Here is an 18,030-nt window from a genome sequence, read left to right on the forward strand (position 1 = left end):
AGGGTTTGGTGTGTCGTTTTTAAAACATTGAGTATCTTCATAGAATCAAGAATACTATAAAAGGATTAACTCCACCTCACGATTAAGTCTCAGTGATTGAGTGACCAGATCAGAACAAAGGATCATGTCAGCATGGATGGGTTAGATACAAAATTCTAGACATGCTAGGCTTGGTTTTCTTACAGATCACCCAATAGATGCTGTGGAAACAGGCCATTTGGCCCAACAAGTCCACACTGACCCTCCAACGAGTATCCCACCCTGACAATTCCATTTCCCCTACCACTCCTGAACACTGTAACGGCAATTTAGCGTGGCCGATTCACTCTAACCTGCACATTTTTTGGATTGTGAGTGGAAACCCACACAGACAAAGGGAGAACGTGTAAACTCCACACAGACCATCACCTGAGGCTGGAATTGGACCCAGGTCCCTGGTGGTGTGAGGTAGCAGTGCTAGCCTCTGTGCCACTCGTCCCTCAAGACAATCAAGCTTGTTTCTTACCCTCTGTAAATGCCAACTCACCAAAAACTCAAGTGTTCCCTCACCCAAGAGCACCAGTACCTTTCCCAGGCCCCATGCTCGCCGATCCAGTTCAGTTCCAGTCCAGGAACATGTCATATTTGAAATCCTTGTCCGTGCTTTGATATCCCTCTCTATCTTGTTCCTGCCCCATAACTGTCTCAGTAGCCTCCTCCAGCCTTACTGCTCCGTACCCTTCTGACTCTCGTCTCCTGAGCACCCCCAGTGAGTGTCCACTTGTGCTCAGTCCTACTGACTGAATACACCTTAGGCTAGAGATACAGGCTGTGGGGAGGGGTGGTGGCACAGTGGTTCCCCACTGCTGCCTCACAGCGCCAGGAACCCGGGTTCGATCCCACCTTCAGGCGACTGTCTGTGTGGAGTCTGCAAATCTCCCCTGTGCAGGTTTCCTCCCACAGTCCAAAGATGGGCAGGTTAGGGTGGATTGGCCTTGCTACATTGCCTGCAATGTCCAGGATGTGTGGGCTTGGTGTATTAGCCATGGGAAGTGCAGGGTTATGTGGATGGGATGGGCTGCTCTTTACAAGGTCGGTGCAGACTCAATGGGCTGAATGGCCTGCTCCCTGCACTGCAGGGATTCAATTATGGTTTTGGGAAAAGGCAATCTGAACCAAATTAATTGAGTTTTCGAGAGGGAGGGATTCTATTCTCTTGTAAAACGACCAAGGGGTGACCTAATAGAAATCTTTAAAAGTGATAATGAGTTTTACTCATGTACAAATAGAGAGAATGTTGGGAAGAGCAGAATTGTCAGTATGGGAGAGTTCACAGGAAAACGATCAGGAATTCAGGGAAAACCTCCCCACCCAGAGAGCTGCTGTCAGATTTACCTAAAAATGTAGAAAGGTGTAAGAAGCCCAAGAGGCAAAAGTAAGGACTGCAGATGCTGGAGATCAGAGTCTAGAATAGAGTGGTGCAGGAGGCTATTTTCCCTGGAGTGTCGGAGGCTGAGGGGTGACCTTATACGGGTTTATAAAATCATGAGGGGCATGGATAGGGTGAATAGACAAGGTCTTTTCCCCAGCGTAGGGGAATCCAAAGCTAGAGGGCATAGGATTAACGTGAGATGGGAAAGATTTAAAAGGGACCTAACCGGGCAACTTTTTTCACACAGAGGGTGGTACGTGTATGGAATGAGCTGCCAGAGGAAGTGGTGGAGGATGGTACAATTACAGCATTTCAAAGGCATCTGAATGGGTGCATGCATAGGAAGGGTTTAGAGGGATTTGGGCCAAATGCTGGCAAATGGGACTAGATTAATTTCGGATATTTGGTTGGTATGGACAAGTTGGGCTGGAGGGTCTGTTTCCGTGCTGTATGACTCTAAGCACCTGAGTGTCAGAATGTGAATGGTGGGGACCACTGGGTTGAATTCAGTAGTATATTTGCTTTTAATGGGAAGCTGGACAAGCCGATCTGAAGAAGGAAAGAGAGTTAATTAAGATGGTAGAGAAAAGATGGTAAGAGGCTCAGTATGCCTGAATGACCTACAGGTACTTTGTAACCTCTGTCGTCCAAAATGTTCTTTGCACGATAGGCAATACAATTGATGAAGGGCTTTTGCCCGAAACGTCGATTTCGCTGCTCGTTGGATGCTGCCTGAACTGCTGTGCTCTTCCAACACCACTAATCCAGTATTTGGTTTTCAGCATCTGCAGTCATTGTTTTTACCCAATACAATTAACAAATCCATCCTATGAAATCTCTATAGAGCAGCTGGCCACAGTGGTGGGGGAGACTTTGGGTTTGCACTGAGCTCCAATGGATTTATTTATAGGACTTAATAATTTATCTGTGTCATCTGGCTAACGTTATTCAGTAGGGAGCTGCGATACGTGGTGGAAATAGAACCTATCAGTCCTTCCAGCTCAGGGACACAAGGACAGCAGCTATAGGCAAGGACAGCTCGCTGATTGACAACAGGGACCCTTTTAACTCTCGTGGTTGCCACAGATTTGCACCATGACTGTTCTCAGAAGTATTCCATTGCGGTATTATGAACCTGAAATTCCAGGCTCCGTAAACATTCAGTGCTACTCAGTGCTGACAGATTTTATTTTGTCTCTTCTTAGATGTTACCAAGGTCATCATTGTTGCGGTCGTGGTGGTTGTGGTGGTCCTTCTCATTGTCGGGGCAGTGCTGATTTGCTTCTGCTGCTGCAGGTACGTAGTCACAACCTTACTGACCCCAGAATAAAATGATCCGGTCTGACATCCTTATTCAGTCCTGAGACGTTTGTTCTGAGGAGTTGAACGCTTGCAGCTTTGATGTTGAGAGGCCCTCAACATTACCTCAGTAATGGATTCAGCCCAGTCTATGGGTTACCCTCAGTTACATCCCAGGATTACCAAGCGGTTACAGCCCACAAGGAGACCATTTGGCCCTTCAGGGGCTATCACTGGCTCTCCGAACTAGCAACGCATTTAGTGCCATTCTTCTTGTCTTCTCCCTGTAACCCTATACATTCTGTCTTTTGAAAGCCTTGATAGAGTCTGCCTCTACCGCACCCTCAGGTAGTGCATTCCAGATCCCAACCACTCACTAGATAAAGAGGTTTCTCCTCATGTGTCCAATTGCTTCATTTGCCAAAGATCTTCAACCTGCGCCTCTCATTCATTAGTAACTTCTACATAATTTTGCAAATATATAGTTTCTTACAGTCTCCTGTACACAAACTGAAGAACCAGTTTTCAATGTACAGATTCTTGGACCCATATCGTTGTCTGGACTGTTAATAATCTGCCACAAATTTTGTTAAAAATGGGTTTATTGGAGGATGGAGTTATTCTCAACTAATTCCTCTACTTCACCCATTCTTAAGACATAGTTTAGCCTCTGCACGATCTGTCTTTCCCAGATCAAGAAAGAGATAATCTGTGGAGTACCTCCAATGTAGAATGGTCCCAAAAGGTAGCAATGTTTCTAATCTGCTTCAGCGTAACCCTGAGTGTGTTTATTTTCCAAACAGGAATAGAGGATCAAAGAGAAGTGATACAACGAGTGACATCAGCTCCCTCAGCAGCGACATCGATTTGAAAGAAATAATGCGGCAAATCGAGGATGATCAACGTCACGGTGGAATATCAAATCCACGTTTCAATTACTAACCCGCCGGGACTGAACTGCAAATTCATTCGAAATTGTACATTTTAAGCACATTAAGTTGTTGTATCCGGTGCGAATTATTGAAAATGTTGTTTGTTATCGTTTGTTTAGCTGGGACATATCATACAGGTTGTTGCAATTAGAACAACATTTTCTCTCAATTTAAATTATAAAATGCTAAGCAGCAGTGTGTGAGTCTGAATGTGTGTTCTAGGTTGATGCTAAGGTGCAGATGGCACTTAGGGAGTCAGAGATGTACAGCACAGGAACAGACCCTTCTGTCCAACTCGTCCATGCTGACTAGATATTTGATATTAGCGGTTTATAAAGCGATTGTCGCCATTTGAAAACTAGCTCTGAAGACCTTTAAAACCTCTATTTCAACAAAGTAGCAAGCACTTGGCACACTACTATTAACTCAGATTCATATCATACTTTTGCCATGGTATGCCAATCTGAGAGAGCTCAGGGATCCCTGACTAATGATGGCATTTTGCGTGAGCGCCTGTGCACATCCAAACTGCCCTTCCTAACCACCCCCCACCGTTGCAGTGGGTGCAGTCTAAAGATCAGAGGCACAACTTCCTCAGGAGTGAAATTGGGATTGCATTTCCATGAACACATACAGGGATCTGGGATGAATTTGGAGCTAGGTTGCAAGTCAACCATGATCTCACTGAATGGTGGATCTGGGCTGCAGGAACTGAATGGACTCTATGTGACATCTCTAACAGATCATCCCACTGTCGACAAACGCACAAATAAATCCAGTTGAATTCTCTGGTTTGTTTGTTTGCATCTTTGGACCCAAATGTAACTTGCTCCTGATGAAGGGCTCCTGCCCAAAACGTTAATCTTCCTGCTCCTTTGATGCTGACTGATCTGTTGTGCTTTCCCAGCACCACTCTAATCTTGACTGTACTCACTGCCTGTTTTGTTGATGTTGAATCAATACAATCTTTGCATTTCAGCCTGTGTCATCTTTCAATTCAGTCAGTGGCGCAACTGAAGTGGAACTTTCAGGTTTTACTGTCCCACATACTCAAGTACAGGAGTACAGTGAAAAGTGTATAATGTCGCCAACACTTGGCACCATTTTAGGTACAAAAGTACTCTGATATGAAAAACCTTAGCAGTAAAAGAAACAAAGTTTTAAAAGTTAAGCTTTACCTTCATAAAATAAGTAGAAAAATAAAGAAATACAATAATAGTTAACATTAAAGTCCCTCTCAATATAAACTAGAAAAATAAAGTTCAAAGTTCAACAGTCTTTGATGAGTCCTCTGCTTAGCTGGCTCTCCAGAATTGCTGAAAGACAGAAGAATTGTTCCATGTTGCATTGGGGCACATCATGAAAACATCAGAACTGGGCACATAAACAGCTCCTCCCTTCCTCTGTGAGTCCTATTCCCTGAGATTTGAGCACGGAGCCCAGGGTGATGGTTGAGGTGCCAGTGCTGAGGGAGTACTGCCCGGTCAGAGATACGTTTCCCAATTCGTGGGTCATGACCCCACTCGGGCTCGCGAGACAGGATTCTGGAATCGTAGGCTGCGGGTAAAGCAATGGCCGCTATCATCTCTAGGAGCCAAGCAGCGCTTTAAAATCTCCATTTGTGCCCCGACTGATAGGCACAAACCTAATGGAGTGCTTTATCAGACCTGACAACAAAAGGTGTGAGAAGGTCAATTGTTCTTTGGTAGAAATCCAGTTTTTTTCATCAACCTGTCCAACACGGTAACTCAAAGCCTTTCCTCCTACCACCCCCAACTCCGTACCAGCAATGCCACTCCCCCCCCCAATCCCTCTTCCCAAAGTTTCACTCTGGGGTCACTTGAAGTCATAGAGTCATGCAGCATGGAAACAGACCCTTCGGTCCATTGTCCATGTTCCCAAACTAAACTAGGAGATGGTGAGGACTGCAGACGCTGGAAGTCAGACAAAGTGTGGAGCTGGAAGGGCACAGCAGGTCAGGCAGCATCGGAGCAACAGGAAAGTCAATGTTTCGGGTCAGATCCCTTCATCCACTTTTTATCATTCCAAACTAAACTAGTCTCACGTGCCTGTGTTTGGCCTTTATCCCTCCAAACCTTTATTATTCACATACTTGTCCAAATGACGTTTAAGTCGTAACTATACCCGCATCCACCACCTCCTCTGGCAGTTCATTCCACACACAAACCACCCTGTACAAAAAAAGTTGCCCCGCGTGTCCCTGTGAAATCTTTCTCCTCTCATCTTAAAAATATACCCCCTTGTCTTGAACTCCACCCCCTTAGATGGGAAAAAACCTTTGCGGTTCACCTTATCTATGTCCCTCATGATTTTATAAATCTCTATAAGGTCACCCCTCAACCTTCTATCGTCCAGTGAAAAAAGTCCCAGCCCGTCCAGCCTCTCCTTATAACTCAAGCCCCGCAGTTCTGGCAACATCCTGGTAAATCTCTTCTGATCCCTCTCCAATTTAATAGTATCCCTCCTATCATAGACCGACCAGAACTGGAAACAGCTATCCAAATGTAGCTTCACCAACATCCTGTACAATCTCAACATGACATCCCAACTCCTTTGGGCAATGGTCTGAGTAATAAAAGCAAATGTGCTAAATGCCTACTTAACCACAGCATGGAGACGGATCCTTCCATCCAACTCAACCATGCCAACCTGTGATGCAACATTCAAAGAACTATGTACCTAAACCCCTAGGTCTCTCTGTTGGACAACACTACCCAGGGCCCCACCATTTGTCGTACAAATCCTGCCTTTGTTCGCTTTACCAAAATGCAATACCTTGCATTTATCCAAATTAAACTCCATTTGCCACTCCTCAGCCTGTTGGCTCCACTGATCAAGATTTCTTTGTAATCCTAAATAACTTTCTTCACTGTCGACTATACCACCAATTTTGGTGTCAACTGCAAAGTTATTAACCATTCCTCTTCAATTCTCATCCAAATCATTTACATAATTGACAAACAACAGTGGACCCAGCTCCACCAGAGGCATGAAAATGGGGTCACATCAGGAAATGGTGTGGACTGGGGGGCGGGGGGGGGGGGGGGGGGTCAGGCAGGGTGTGTGATAATGACTGTGCTGGGCAGATGGAACATTAAGCCGTGGACATCATCTGCTCTCTTATAGAGTCATAGAGATGTACAGCACAGAAACGGATCCTTCCGTCCAACTCATCCGTGCCAACCAGATATCCCAACCCAATATAGCCCCATTTGCCAGCACTTGTCCCATATCCCTCTAACCCCTTCCTATTCACATACCCATCCAGATGGCTTTTAAATGATGTAATTGTACCAGCATCCAGCACTTCCTCTGGCAGTTCATTCCATACACACGCCACCCTCTCCGTGAAAATGTTGCCCCTTAGATCCCTTTTATATCTTATCCCCTCACCCTAAACCTACACCCTCTAGTTCTGGAAACCCCAACCTTGGGAAAAGACCTTGTCTACTTATCCTATCCATGCACCTCATGATTTTATAAACCTCCATAAGGTCACACCGCAGCCTATGACACTCCAGGGAAAACAGCCCTAGCCTATTCAGCCTCTTCTTATAGCTCAGATCCTCCAAACTTGGCAACATTCTTGTAAATCTTTTCTAAACCCTTTCAAGTTTCACAACATCCTTCCGATAGGAAGTCAGAATTGCATGCAATGTTCCAAAAGTGGCCTAACCAATGCCCTGTACAGCCTCAACCTGACCTCCCATACTCCTATACTCAATGCTCTGACCAATAAAGGAAAGCATACCAAACACCTTCTTCACTATCCTATCTACCTGCAACTCTACTTTCAAGGAGCTATGAACCTGCACTCCAAGGTCTCTTTGTTCAGCAACACTCCCTCGGACCTTACCATTAAATGTACAAGTCCTGCTTTGATTTGCTTTTCCAAAATGCAGCACCTCACATTTATCTAAATTAAAGTCCATCTGCCACTCCTCAGCCCATTGGCCCATCTGATCAAGATCTCATTGTACTCCGAGGTAACCTTCTTCACTCTCCACTATACCTCCAATTTTGCTGTCATCTGCAAACTTATTAACTATACCTCCTACGTTCACATCCAAGTCATTTATAGAAATGATGAAAAGTAGTGGACCCAGCACCGATCCTTGTGGCACTCCACTGGTCACAGGCCTCCAGTCTGAAAAGCAACCCTCCACCACCACCCTCTGTCTTCTACCTTTGAGCCAGTTCTGTATCCAAATGGTTAGTTCTCCCTGTATTCCATGCTAATCAGTCTCCCATGGGGAACCTTGCTGAACGCCTTACTGAAGTCCATATGGATCACATCTACTGCTCTGCCCTCATCAATCCTCTTTGTTACTTCTTCACCAAACTCAATCAAGTCCGTGAGACATGATTTTCCACCCACAAAGCATGTTCGCTGTTTCTTACACACTTCCTTTCTCTTCCCCTCTTCGGGGAGTTGCAGCGAGGTGTTGGAATGATTAGTAGCTGGTTATTCCTAAGTTCCTGGAGAGGGAACTCAAAGCTGGAGCCTCACGTCACCCAGTGCACCAGAAGACCCCCCCCAAGACAAAAGGCAATACACACTGGCAATCATCCAGCATCATAAGCAGGCTCTCGATTGGACTTGTTTGAATGGAGCAGTATCTTATTTAAGGTGCTATGGTGTTAAGGTACGCAGTTGTCCCTCCTGTCAGGTCATGGGTCAAGATTTTGGTAGCAATGGATGCCATCGAGCTCAGACTGCCATGCTTGGCCTGATGACCAGATCTTTTGAGGCCTGATTGCTGTTGCAAAACGAAACCTTGTGATGTGGTACATTTGTAAAAAAAACAGTGTTGAAACTATTCCCACTGCACTGAATCCTTTCCCGACCCTCCCAAACCTCCCGCTCAGAAACTCGAACACCCACTATTTCACCCCTTCCCCCCAGCCAAACCCTGTTCAGTCCCTCCCCAGGTCAGATGAGGCTTTAACATGGGTTTACATCTGGACAAAAATGTCTGAGCACTGTCCTAGGGCATTTGTAAATAGTGGTTCAGTCATGGAATCCTGACAGTATGGAAACAGGCCATTCGGCCCGTCGAGTCCACGCCAACTCTCCGAAGAACATCCCACCCAGACCCAACCCCATTCCTGCAGCCCTGCGTTTCCCATGGGTAACCCACCTAGCCTGCGCATCCCCAGGACACTATGGGGCAATTTAGCATGGCCGATCCACCCTAACCTGCACATCTTTGGATTGTGGGAGGGAAACCGGAACACCCAGAGGAAACCCATGTAGTCATGGGGAGAATGTGCAAACTCCACACAAACACCCAAAAGTGGAATCGAACCTGGGTCCCTGGCGTTGTGAGGCAGCAGTGCTAATGTGCTGCTGTGTCACCTAAACTGGGAGTGATATGTAGTAGGCGTGCACATGCAATGTTCCATTCTGTAACTAAACGTAACATAAAGGAAAACAAAAAAGCTAGGAGCGGGAATGGGCAGTTCAGTCCTTCGAGCCTGCTCCACCAATCAACACAATCACGGGTGATCTCATCACAGCTCCAATTTCACTCTCCTGCCTGTCCTCCCTTACCTTTCAGACCAGTAAGAATTACAAACCTGTCCCCTTCCTCCTCAAATTTACTCACTATCCCAACATCCACCACACTCTGGGGGAGTGAATTCCATAGATGCATGACCCTTTGAGAGAAGTAATTCCTCCTCACCTCATTTGAAATCTTATCCTAAAACTATGACCCCTCATTCTAGAATGCCCCTCAGTAAACATCCTCTCGACATTTACTTTGTCAATCCCCAGTAGCATCTTATATACTTCAGTTAGATCTCTCCTCCTTTTTCTAAAACCTGAAACAATTGAAATCTACTTTAGTTTGTCAGTACCTCCACTGGGATTGAATACACAGTGGCTAGAGGAATAAGGATAACGGGCCAATATGTTTCACCTCCGATGGGTGCCCAGCATATTGGTGCAGGATAACATTAGATTAGAGTGAAAACAGGCCCTTGCGCCCAACTAGTCCACACCGACCTTCCAAACAGTAACCCACCCAGACCCATTTCCCTCTGACTAATGCACCTAACGCTACGGGCAATTTAGCATGGCCAATTCACCTGAGCTGCACACCTTTGAACTGTGGGAGGAAACTGGAGCAAATCCATGCAGATACAGACAGTCACCCGAGGCTGGAATCGAACCTGGGACACTGGTGCTGTGAGGCAACAGTGCTAACCACTGAGCCACTGTGCTGCCCTGAGCTAATCTTTACTCAGTCATATTTATATACAAATGCGAAACATTATGAGAGTGAAACTCCAAACTCAATCACCCTCAAATAGTTTCAGTAAATGCATTTTTCCCTATTAGCTCAAGTAAAATTCCATCTGCATTATTGAACACATACTCGTATATACTCGAGTATTAGTCAAATTTTTTTTTGCTTTTTTTTAAGGTGAAATTTATGGGGCCAACTATTACTTGGATACTACTTTTGAGCGGCTGAAATTCGTGTATGTCAAAATTCATACCGTATCATTCGCAGAAACTCAACTGATCTCTAATGGAACAAAAGAATAATAAAAAAACAATTATGGTAATTAGATTACTTACAGTGTGGAAACAGGCCCTTCAGCCCAACAAGTCCACACCAACCTGCCAAACCGCAACCCACCCAGACCCATTCCCCTACACCTAACACTACATGCAACTTAGCATGGCCAACTCACCTAACCCTGCACATTTTCAGATTGTGGGAGGAAACCCACACAGACACAGGGAGAACGTGCAAACTCCACACAGTCAGTCGCCTGAGGCAGGAATTGAACTCAGATCTCTGGCACTGTGAGATAGCAGTGCTAACCACTGTGCCACCGTGCCGCCCCAAATATGAAGACCCAGAGCAGAGTGGGATTACCCGCAGACTGGAATGCCAGAGCTGAGCACAACAGCTGACACTGACTCACAAATGTTGATCTGTTATCTGTGAAGAACTAGGATCGACTTTTACATGAGATATATGGAAAATTCCAATTTCTTTGGTCGACGTTTACAGGAGATCGACGCACTTGAGTATATATGGTAAATAGAGTTTCAGAGTTTGTGTTGGGCACTTGAGTCAACTCATACAATTAAAAGTAGGATTTTGGGTAGCACTGTAGAACAGAGAGATCGAGGTACGTAATTCTTTGAAATTTGCGTCACAGGTAGACAGGCTGGTTAAGAAGGCATTTAGCAGGCCAGTCTTCATTACTCAGACTTTTGAGTACAGAAGCTGGGACATCATGTTAAGGTTATACAGGATGTTGATGAAGCCCTCTTCTGTGTCCAGTCCTGGTTGCCCTGTTATAGTGAAGATATTATTAAGCTGGAGAGGGCTCAGGAAAGATTTACCAGGATGTTGCCGGGAATGAAGGGCTTGAATTATAAGGAGAGGCTGGATAGGCTGGGGCTTTACTCATTGGACCATTGGAGGTTGCATCATCCAATGACAAAGAGTCAAAGAGTTGTACAGCACAGAAACAGATCCTTCGGTCCAACCACTCCAGACCCACCATAATCTCAACCCACCTGCCTACTCCTGGCCTATATCCTTTCAAATCTTTCCTATTCATGCACTTAAACAAATGTCTTTCAAACGTTGTAACTGTATCCGCATCCACCACTTCCTCAGGAAGTTCATTCCACGCACGATCCACTCTCTATGTGAAACAGTTGCCCCTCATTGTCTTTTTTATACCTCTCCCTTCTCACCTTAAAAGTACACCCCCTTGTCTTGAAATCCCCCACCCTAGGGAAAAGGCACCTACGATTAAGTGAAACTATACCCCTAATGATTTTATAATTCCCCTACAAGGTGACCTGTCAACCTCCTAAACTTCAAGGAAAAAAAGTCCCAAGCTCTCCTGCTAACTCGCGTCCCACGATGACTCTGGAGTTGCTTGTCCAAGAGTGTAGCAAACTGTGGCTCCTGTTTTAACAGTGCTGAAGGTTTTCCCTGGGCTGTAGCTCAGTCCAGGGGACTGAGTGAGGTACCCAGGTTGTGCAGAGCAACTGGTCTGATGAGGTGTGTGTTCAGGTGTGTGAGTGTGCGTGTGTCTGTTCGTTCCACAAGAAGAGGAAGAGACGAATAGGAAAGTGGCCATTTGGACCCTATTCCAGCATTTAATTGGACCTGTAGTCCCAACTCACTCTTACACCCTTTGGTCCACAATACAATCATTGAAAGTTCGTGGCACGGCAAGATGCCACAGACATCAGGTCTGCACGGCCAAGGAACAAGTCACCCAGCACTTTTCAACGTATTGACCATAGGCCTGAATGTTATAGCACTTGGGTACATATCTGTAGAGGTGTGATTCCTCCCAACAGGGACAAAGACTAAGGAGGCAAACAGGATTCAAGCAAGTAGTGGACCTTGATTCAAGCAAAGGCCGGTGCAGGGAGAGGGCCAAAGGATCTTCCCCAAATCTGGCTTCGACATGAAAACACAATTGTTTTCTTAATCTTCAGCTCAGATCAGAAGAGAGATCAATGACACACTCAGATTTTACAATAAAAAAACGCATTTTTATATATTTTATGTTACAATGAATATACACGTGGTTACTGCACTCTCCCCTTCCCTCCTGTGGGACCAATCTTGTAAAACACCTCATTAATGATGGACACTCCTAGGAGAGCCCGAGGTTCTGAGCTATCTCTAATGATATTTAACAATTATGGCAATCTCTAGGCCTTGGGAGCTTTCTAGGTTCCGATACTTGGGATACATATCTAAATGAGTTGAGAGTTTCTGCTTTGATGATCAGCCCACCCCCCACCACACCCCCTTCTGGCAGTGAATTCCAGACCCCGACCACACTATGGGTGAAAAGATTATTCCCCATCTCCCCACTAATCCTTCTACCAATCATTTCAAAGTACTTCCCTGGACACCCAACAAAAAGTTAACGAAATGAAACAAAGAACTGCGGATGCCAGATTTCCAAAAAACAGAAACAGAAATTACTGGAGAAACTCAGCAGGTCTGGCAGCATCTCTGAAGAGAAAGCAGAGTTAAATGTTTCGAGTCCAGTGACACATCTTCCATAAAAGTTAAAGTACTTAACTTGAGTAAGGGAAATGTTAATGCTATAAGTCAGTGTCGGAGAAATTAGCCCAATAATGCAAAGACCACACAGACCAGATCGGGTGAAATTGACAAGCTGTTTATTACAAGCTATATGGCTGGAAGAGAAATTGACTAGGCTGACACAGAACTGACAGTCTGCACAGGTAGATCAAGGGTTGTCTTCTTCCAGCTGAGGGTGAAGCCAGGTTTTATAGGAATCTTGTACAATAAGGTTAATTAGAAATGGAGAAAGATACAACGTGTTTGGAAATGGAGTTACAATAATGATAACTGAAAAACAGTTATCGGAAGAATGTCCCAATTCTCGATACAATGCCACATCCTGAAGGATAGAAAGGGAGGCAAGAGAGGAGGGAGAGTGGCATTTTTGATAAGGTATAGCATTACAGCTGTGCTGAGGGAGGATATTCCCGGAAATACATCCAGGGAAGTTATTTGGGTAGAACTGAGAAATAAGAAAGGGTTGATCACCTGATTGGGATTGTATTATAGACCCCCCAATAGTCAGAGGGAAATTGAGAAACAAACTTGTAAGGAGATCTCAGCTATCTGTAAGAATAATAGGGTGGTTATGGGAGAGGATTTTAACTTTCCAAACATCGACTGGGACTGCCATAGTGTTAAAGGTTTAGATGGAGAGGGATTTCTTAAGTGGGTACAAGACAATTTTCTGATTCAGTATGTGGATGTACCTATTAGAGAAGGTGCAAAACGTGACCTACTCTTGGGAAATAAGGCAGGACAGGTGACTGAGGTGTCAGTGGGGGAGCACTTTGGGGCCAGCGACCATAATTCTATTAGATTTAAAATAGTGATGGAAAAGGATAGGTCAGATCTAAAAGTTGAAGTTCTAAACTGGAGAAAGGCCAATTTTGACGGTATTAGGCAAGAACTTTCGAAAACTGATTGGAGGCAGATGTCCACAGGTAAAGGGACGGCTGGAAAATGGGAAGCCTTCAGAATTGAGATAACAAGAATCCAGAGAAAGTATATTCCTGTCAGGGTGAAAGGGAAGGCTGGTAGGTATAGGGAATTCTGGATGACTAAAGAAATTGAGGGTTTGGTTCAGAAAACGAAGGAAGCATATGTCAGGTATAGACAGGATAGATCGAGTGAATCCTTAGAAGAGTATAAAGGCAGTAGGAGTATACTTAAGAGGGAAATCAGGAGGGCAAAAAGGGGACATGAGATAGCTTTGGCAAAGAGAATTAAGGAGAATCCAAAGGGTTTTTACAAATATATTAAGGACAAGAGGGTAACTAGGGAGAGAATAGGGCCCCTCAAAGATCAGCAAGGCAGCCTTTGTGTGGAGCCGCACAAAATGGGGGAGATACTAAATGAATATGTTGCATCAGTATTTACTGTGGAAAAGAATATGGAAGATATAGACTGTAGGGAAATAGATTGTGACATCTTGAAAAATGTCCAGATTACAGAGGAGGCAGTGCTGGATGTCTTGAAACGGTTAAAGGTGGATAAATCCCCAGGACCTGATCAGGTGTAACTGAGAACTCTACGGGAAACTAGAGAAGTGATTGCTGGGCCTCTTGCTGAGATATTTGTATCATCGATAGTCACAGGTGAGGTGCCAGAAGATTGGAGGTTGGCAAACGTGGTGTCACTGTTTAAGAAGGGCAGTAAAGACAAGCCAGGGAACTATAGACCGGTGAACCTGACCTCGGTGGTGGGCAAGTTGTTGGAGGGAATCCTGAGGGACAGGATGTACATGTATTTGGAAAGGCAAGGACTGATTCGGGATAGTCAACATGGCTTTGTGCGTGGGAAATCATGTCTCACAAACTTGATTGAGTTTTTTGAAGAAGTAACAAAGAAGGTTGATGAGGACAGAGCAGTAGATGTGACCTATATGGACTTCAGTAAGGTGTTTGACAAGGTTCCCCATGGGAGACTGATTAGCAAGGTTAGATCTCATGGAATACAGGGAGAACTAGCCATTTGGATACAGAACTGGCTCAAAGGTAGAAGACAGAGGGTGGTGGTGGAGGGTTGTTTTTTAGACTGGAGGCCTGTGACCAGTGGAGTGCCACAAGGATCAGTGCTGGGTCCTCTACTTTTTGTCATTTACATAAGTTATTTGGATGCAAGCATAAGAGGTACAGTTAGTAAGTTTGCAGATGACACCAAAATTGGAGGTGTAGTGGACAGCGAAGTGGGTTACCTCAGATTACAACAGGATCTGGACCAGATGGGTTAATGGGCTGGCAAGTGGCAGATGAAGTTTAATTCAGGTAAATGCGAGGTGCTGCATTTTGGGAAAGCAAATCTTAGCAGGACTTATACACTTAATAGTAAGGTCCTAGGGAGTGTTGCTGAACAAAGTGACCTTTGAGTGCAGGTTCATAGCTCCTTGAAAGTGGAGTCACAAGTAGATAGGATAGTGAAGAAGGCGTTTGGTATGCTTTCCTTTATTGGTCAGAGTACTGAGTACAGGAGTTGGGAGGTCATGTTGCGGCTGTACAGGACATTGGTTAGGCCACTGTTGGAATATTGCGTGCAACTCTGGTCTCCTTCCTATCGGAAAGATGTTGTGAAACTTGAAAGGGTTCAGAAAAGATGTACAAGGATGTTGCCAGGGTTTCAGGATTTGAACTATCGGAAGAGGCTGAACAGGCTGGGGCTGTTTTCCCTGGAGCATCAGAGGCTGAGGTGTGACCTTATGGAGGTTTACAAAATTATGAGGGGCATGGATATGATAAATAGAAAAGTAATTTCCCTGGGGTGGGGGAGTCCAGAGCTAGAGGGCATAGGTTTAGGGTGAGAAGGGAAAGATATAAAAGAGACCTAAGGGGCAACGCTTTCACGCAGAGGGTGGTACGTGTATGGAATGAGCTGCTAGAGGATGTGGTGGAGGCTGGCACAATTGTAACATTTAAGAGGCATTTGGATGGGTATATGAATAGGAAGGGTTTGGGGAGATATGGGTCAGGTGCTGGTAGGTGGGACTAGATTGGGTTGGGATATCTGGTCGGCGTGGACGGGTTGGACCGAAGGGTCTGTTTCCATGCTGTACATCTCTATGACTCTATCCATGGGATCGGGTGATTCCAGTTCTCTTTGCAGGTAGGTGAGAATGTCTCTGAAACAGTAAGGTGCTTCCACTGTCCTGTCCTGGGAGCGATGTCCTTGGTGGTGCCTCTCTGGCTGACCTGTTCTTTGTGTGACTTTGGTATTGCTGTGTTATGAGACTGCCCTCGGGGCTTTGGGATAGCTGTGTTGACCGGGTATTGTTAGTGTGTTTTGGAAAGTGCCTTGCCTGCGAGTGCTGTCTGGCTTCACTTGTCAGCCTGTTGGATCATCGCTGTGGCGTTGTGGGTGTTTCTGGTATAGTTTGGCCAAGTTTTCCTGTGTTCTGTGTGGTCCCACTATGGTTAGGCAGGGTGGCAGATCTTTTCAGAAGTTAATTGGAGAAGACTATTCACAGGTAAAAGAACAACTGACAAGTTGGAGGCTTTTGAAAGTGTGATAACCAGAGTTCAAAGGTATTATGTTCCAGTTAGAGTGAACGGTACAGTTGGTAAGAATAGGGAACAATGGATTCATAAAGATATTGAGGTTCTGCTCAAGAATAAGAAGGAGTCATATATTAGATATAGACAACTGGGATCAAATGAACCTCTTGATCAGTATAAAGGGTATAGGGCATTCTTAAGAGAGAAATCAGGAGGGCTAAGGAGGGGATATGAGATTAGATTATCCTTAACCTTGTCTACAAATACGTTAAGAGCAAAAGAGCAACGAGGGAGAAAGTACAGCCCCTTAAAGATCAACGAGGTTGTCTGTGCTTTGAGCCTCGGGAGATGGAAGAGATACTAAATGAATATTTTGCATCAGTTTTTACTGTGGGGAAACACATGGAGGCTGGGGGACTCTGTGAACAAAATATTGATGTTTTGAAAACAGCTCACACTACAGGAGAGGACGTGCTGAAGGCCATGGGACCTGATCAAATGTATCCCAAGACATTGTGGGAAGTTAATGAAGAAATTGTGGGGTTCCTAACAGAGATATTTGTGCATTTGTAACCAAGGGTGAGATTAAGGGAATGAAGTGCTTTCAGTATTCTTGCTGTTATCAGTCCAAGTTGTTCTCAATCCCTTTTCTGCTCAAAATCTAGCCACTAAAATATAGTTTGTACATGCCACGTATAGTCCCAATCTCTTTTTCTCTGATGATCCCACACAAGTCAGATCCCAAAATTACATATAGCTTGATAGGTTTTTTTTATTTAATGTGGGAGTCTTTCACACAACACAAGGCTATAGGTTTGAGTTAAATAATAAAACAGAAGTTTATTACACAAAAGAAACAAAATAAAACAAATCAAGTGATCTACATTTAATATAGTTTAAATTAGTTAAAACAGCCAGCAAAACAAAATCCCAACAATCTCAAGTGTAGTTGATCAAAATCCAGAGAAATGTCCTTCCCTTTCAGGTATGTAGGTTGATTTAACCACTTTTTCTTGGTTCTGGTCCTGTAAACTTGAGGCTTTTTCTTTGACTCACAGAAGTGAGATAACCAATACCGATTTTTAACCAAACACCCCTGGTCTGGAAGTTTCGCCAATTTAAAACCCTTACTCTGATATAGCTTATTCCCTAAACTGCTCTAAGCAAACCCCTTTCTCGAGGAGGAATTGTTTTTACGTCTAACTTCACACAGGTTTTCCCTAAACTGAACTCAAATGCATTGAAATACATTAATTAAAAAGCCTTGCTCATCCTAGCTTCTGCTAAGCTAAAGCCTTAAAACTTGTACTTTTCCAATTATAAATTTTTTTTGCACAGAGGACGGTTCACATGTGGAATGAACTTCCTGAGGAAGTGGTGGACGCAGGTACAATTGCAATGTTTAAAAGATAATTGGATGGATACATGAATAAGAAGGATTTGGAGGGATACGGGCCAGGAGCAAGCAGGGGGGACTAGTTTAGGTTGGGATTATGTTCGGCACGGACTGGTTTGACCGAAGGGTCTTTTTCCATGCTGTACGACTCTATGACTAATAAACAAATGTCCACTAAGCCTCTGAGAGACCTTTGGCCAAATGATTTCCAACATCCATAACCTCAAAACCATGGTTCCGAAGAGACTGACCCAGATAATTCTTTCCCAAAAATTAGACCAACATCCATTCACTGCTAATCCGAAGTACTGAATAAATGGAAGAACATTGGGTAGCTTAGAGGGACAGAGCAATCTTGGGGCAATTATTCACAGATCCCAAAGGTCGGCAG

The 18,030-nt window shown here is 44.6% G+C and overlaps 1 protein-coding gene across 1 annotated transcript in view; it reads left to right on the top strand.

Moving 5' to 3' along the window:
- The window catches only part of LOC140492433 (zonadhesin-like), a 146,036-nt gene extending 142,199 nt beyond the window's left edge, over positions 1-3,837 (top strand). Inside the window, exons 49-50 of the mRNA XM_072591324.1 lie at positions 2,617-2,707; positions 3,514-3,837. Coding sequence (XP_072447425.1) covers positions 2,617-2,707; positions 3,514-3,652 — 230 coding nt within the window. The 3' untranslated portion in view covers positions 3,653-3,837. The remainder of the gene's footprint in view (positions 1-2,616; positions 2,708-3,513) is intronic.
- The last annotated feature ends 14,193 nt before the right edge of the window (positions 3,838-18,030 follow it).

This window comes from Chiloscyllium punctatum, chromosome 21 (assembly GCF_047496795.1).
Source record: "Chiloscyllium punctatum isolate Juve2018m chromosome 21, sChiPun1.3, whole genome shotgun sequence".
Lineage (NCBI taxonomy): Eukaryota > Metazoa > Chordata > Chondrichthyes > Orectolobiformes > Hemiscylliidae > Chiloscyllium > Chiloscyllium punctatum.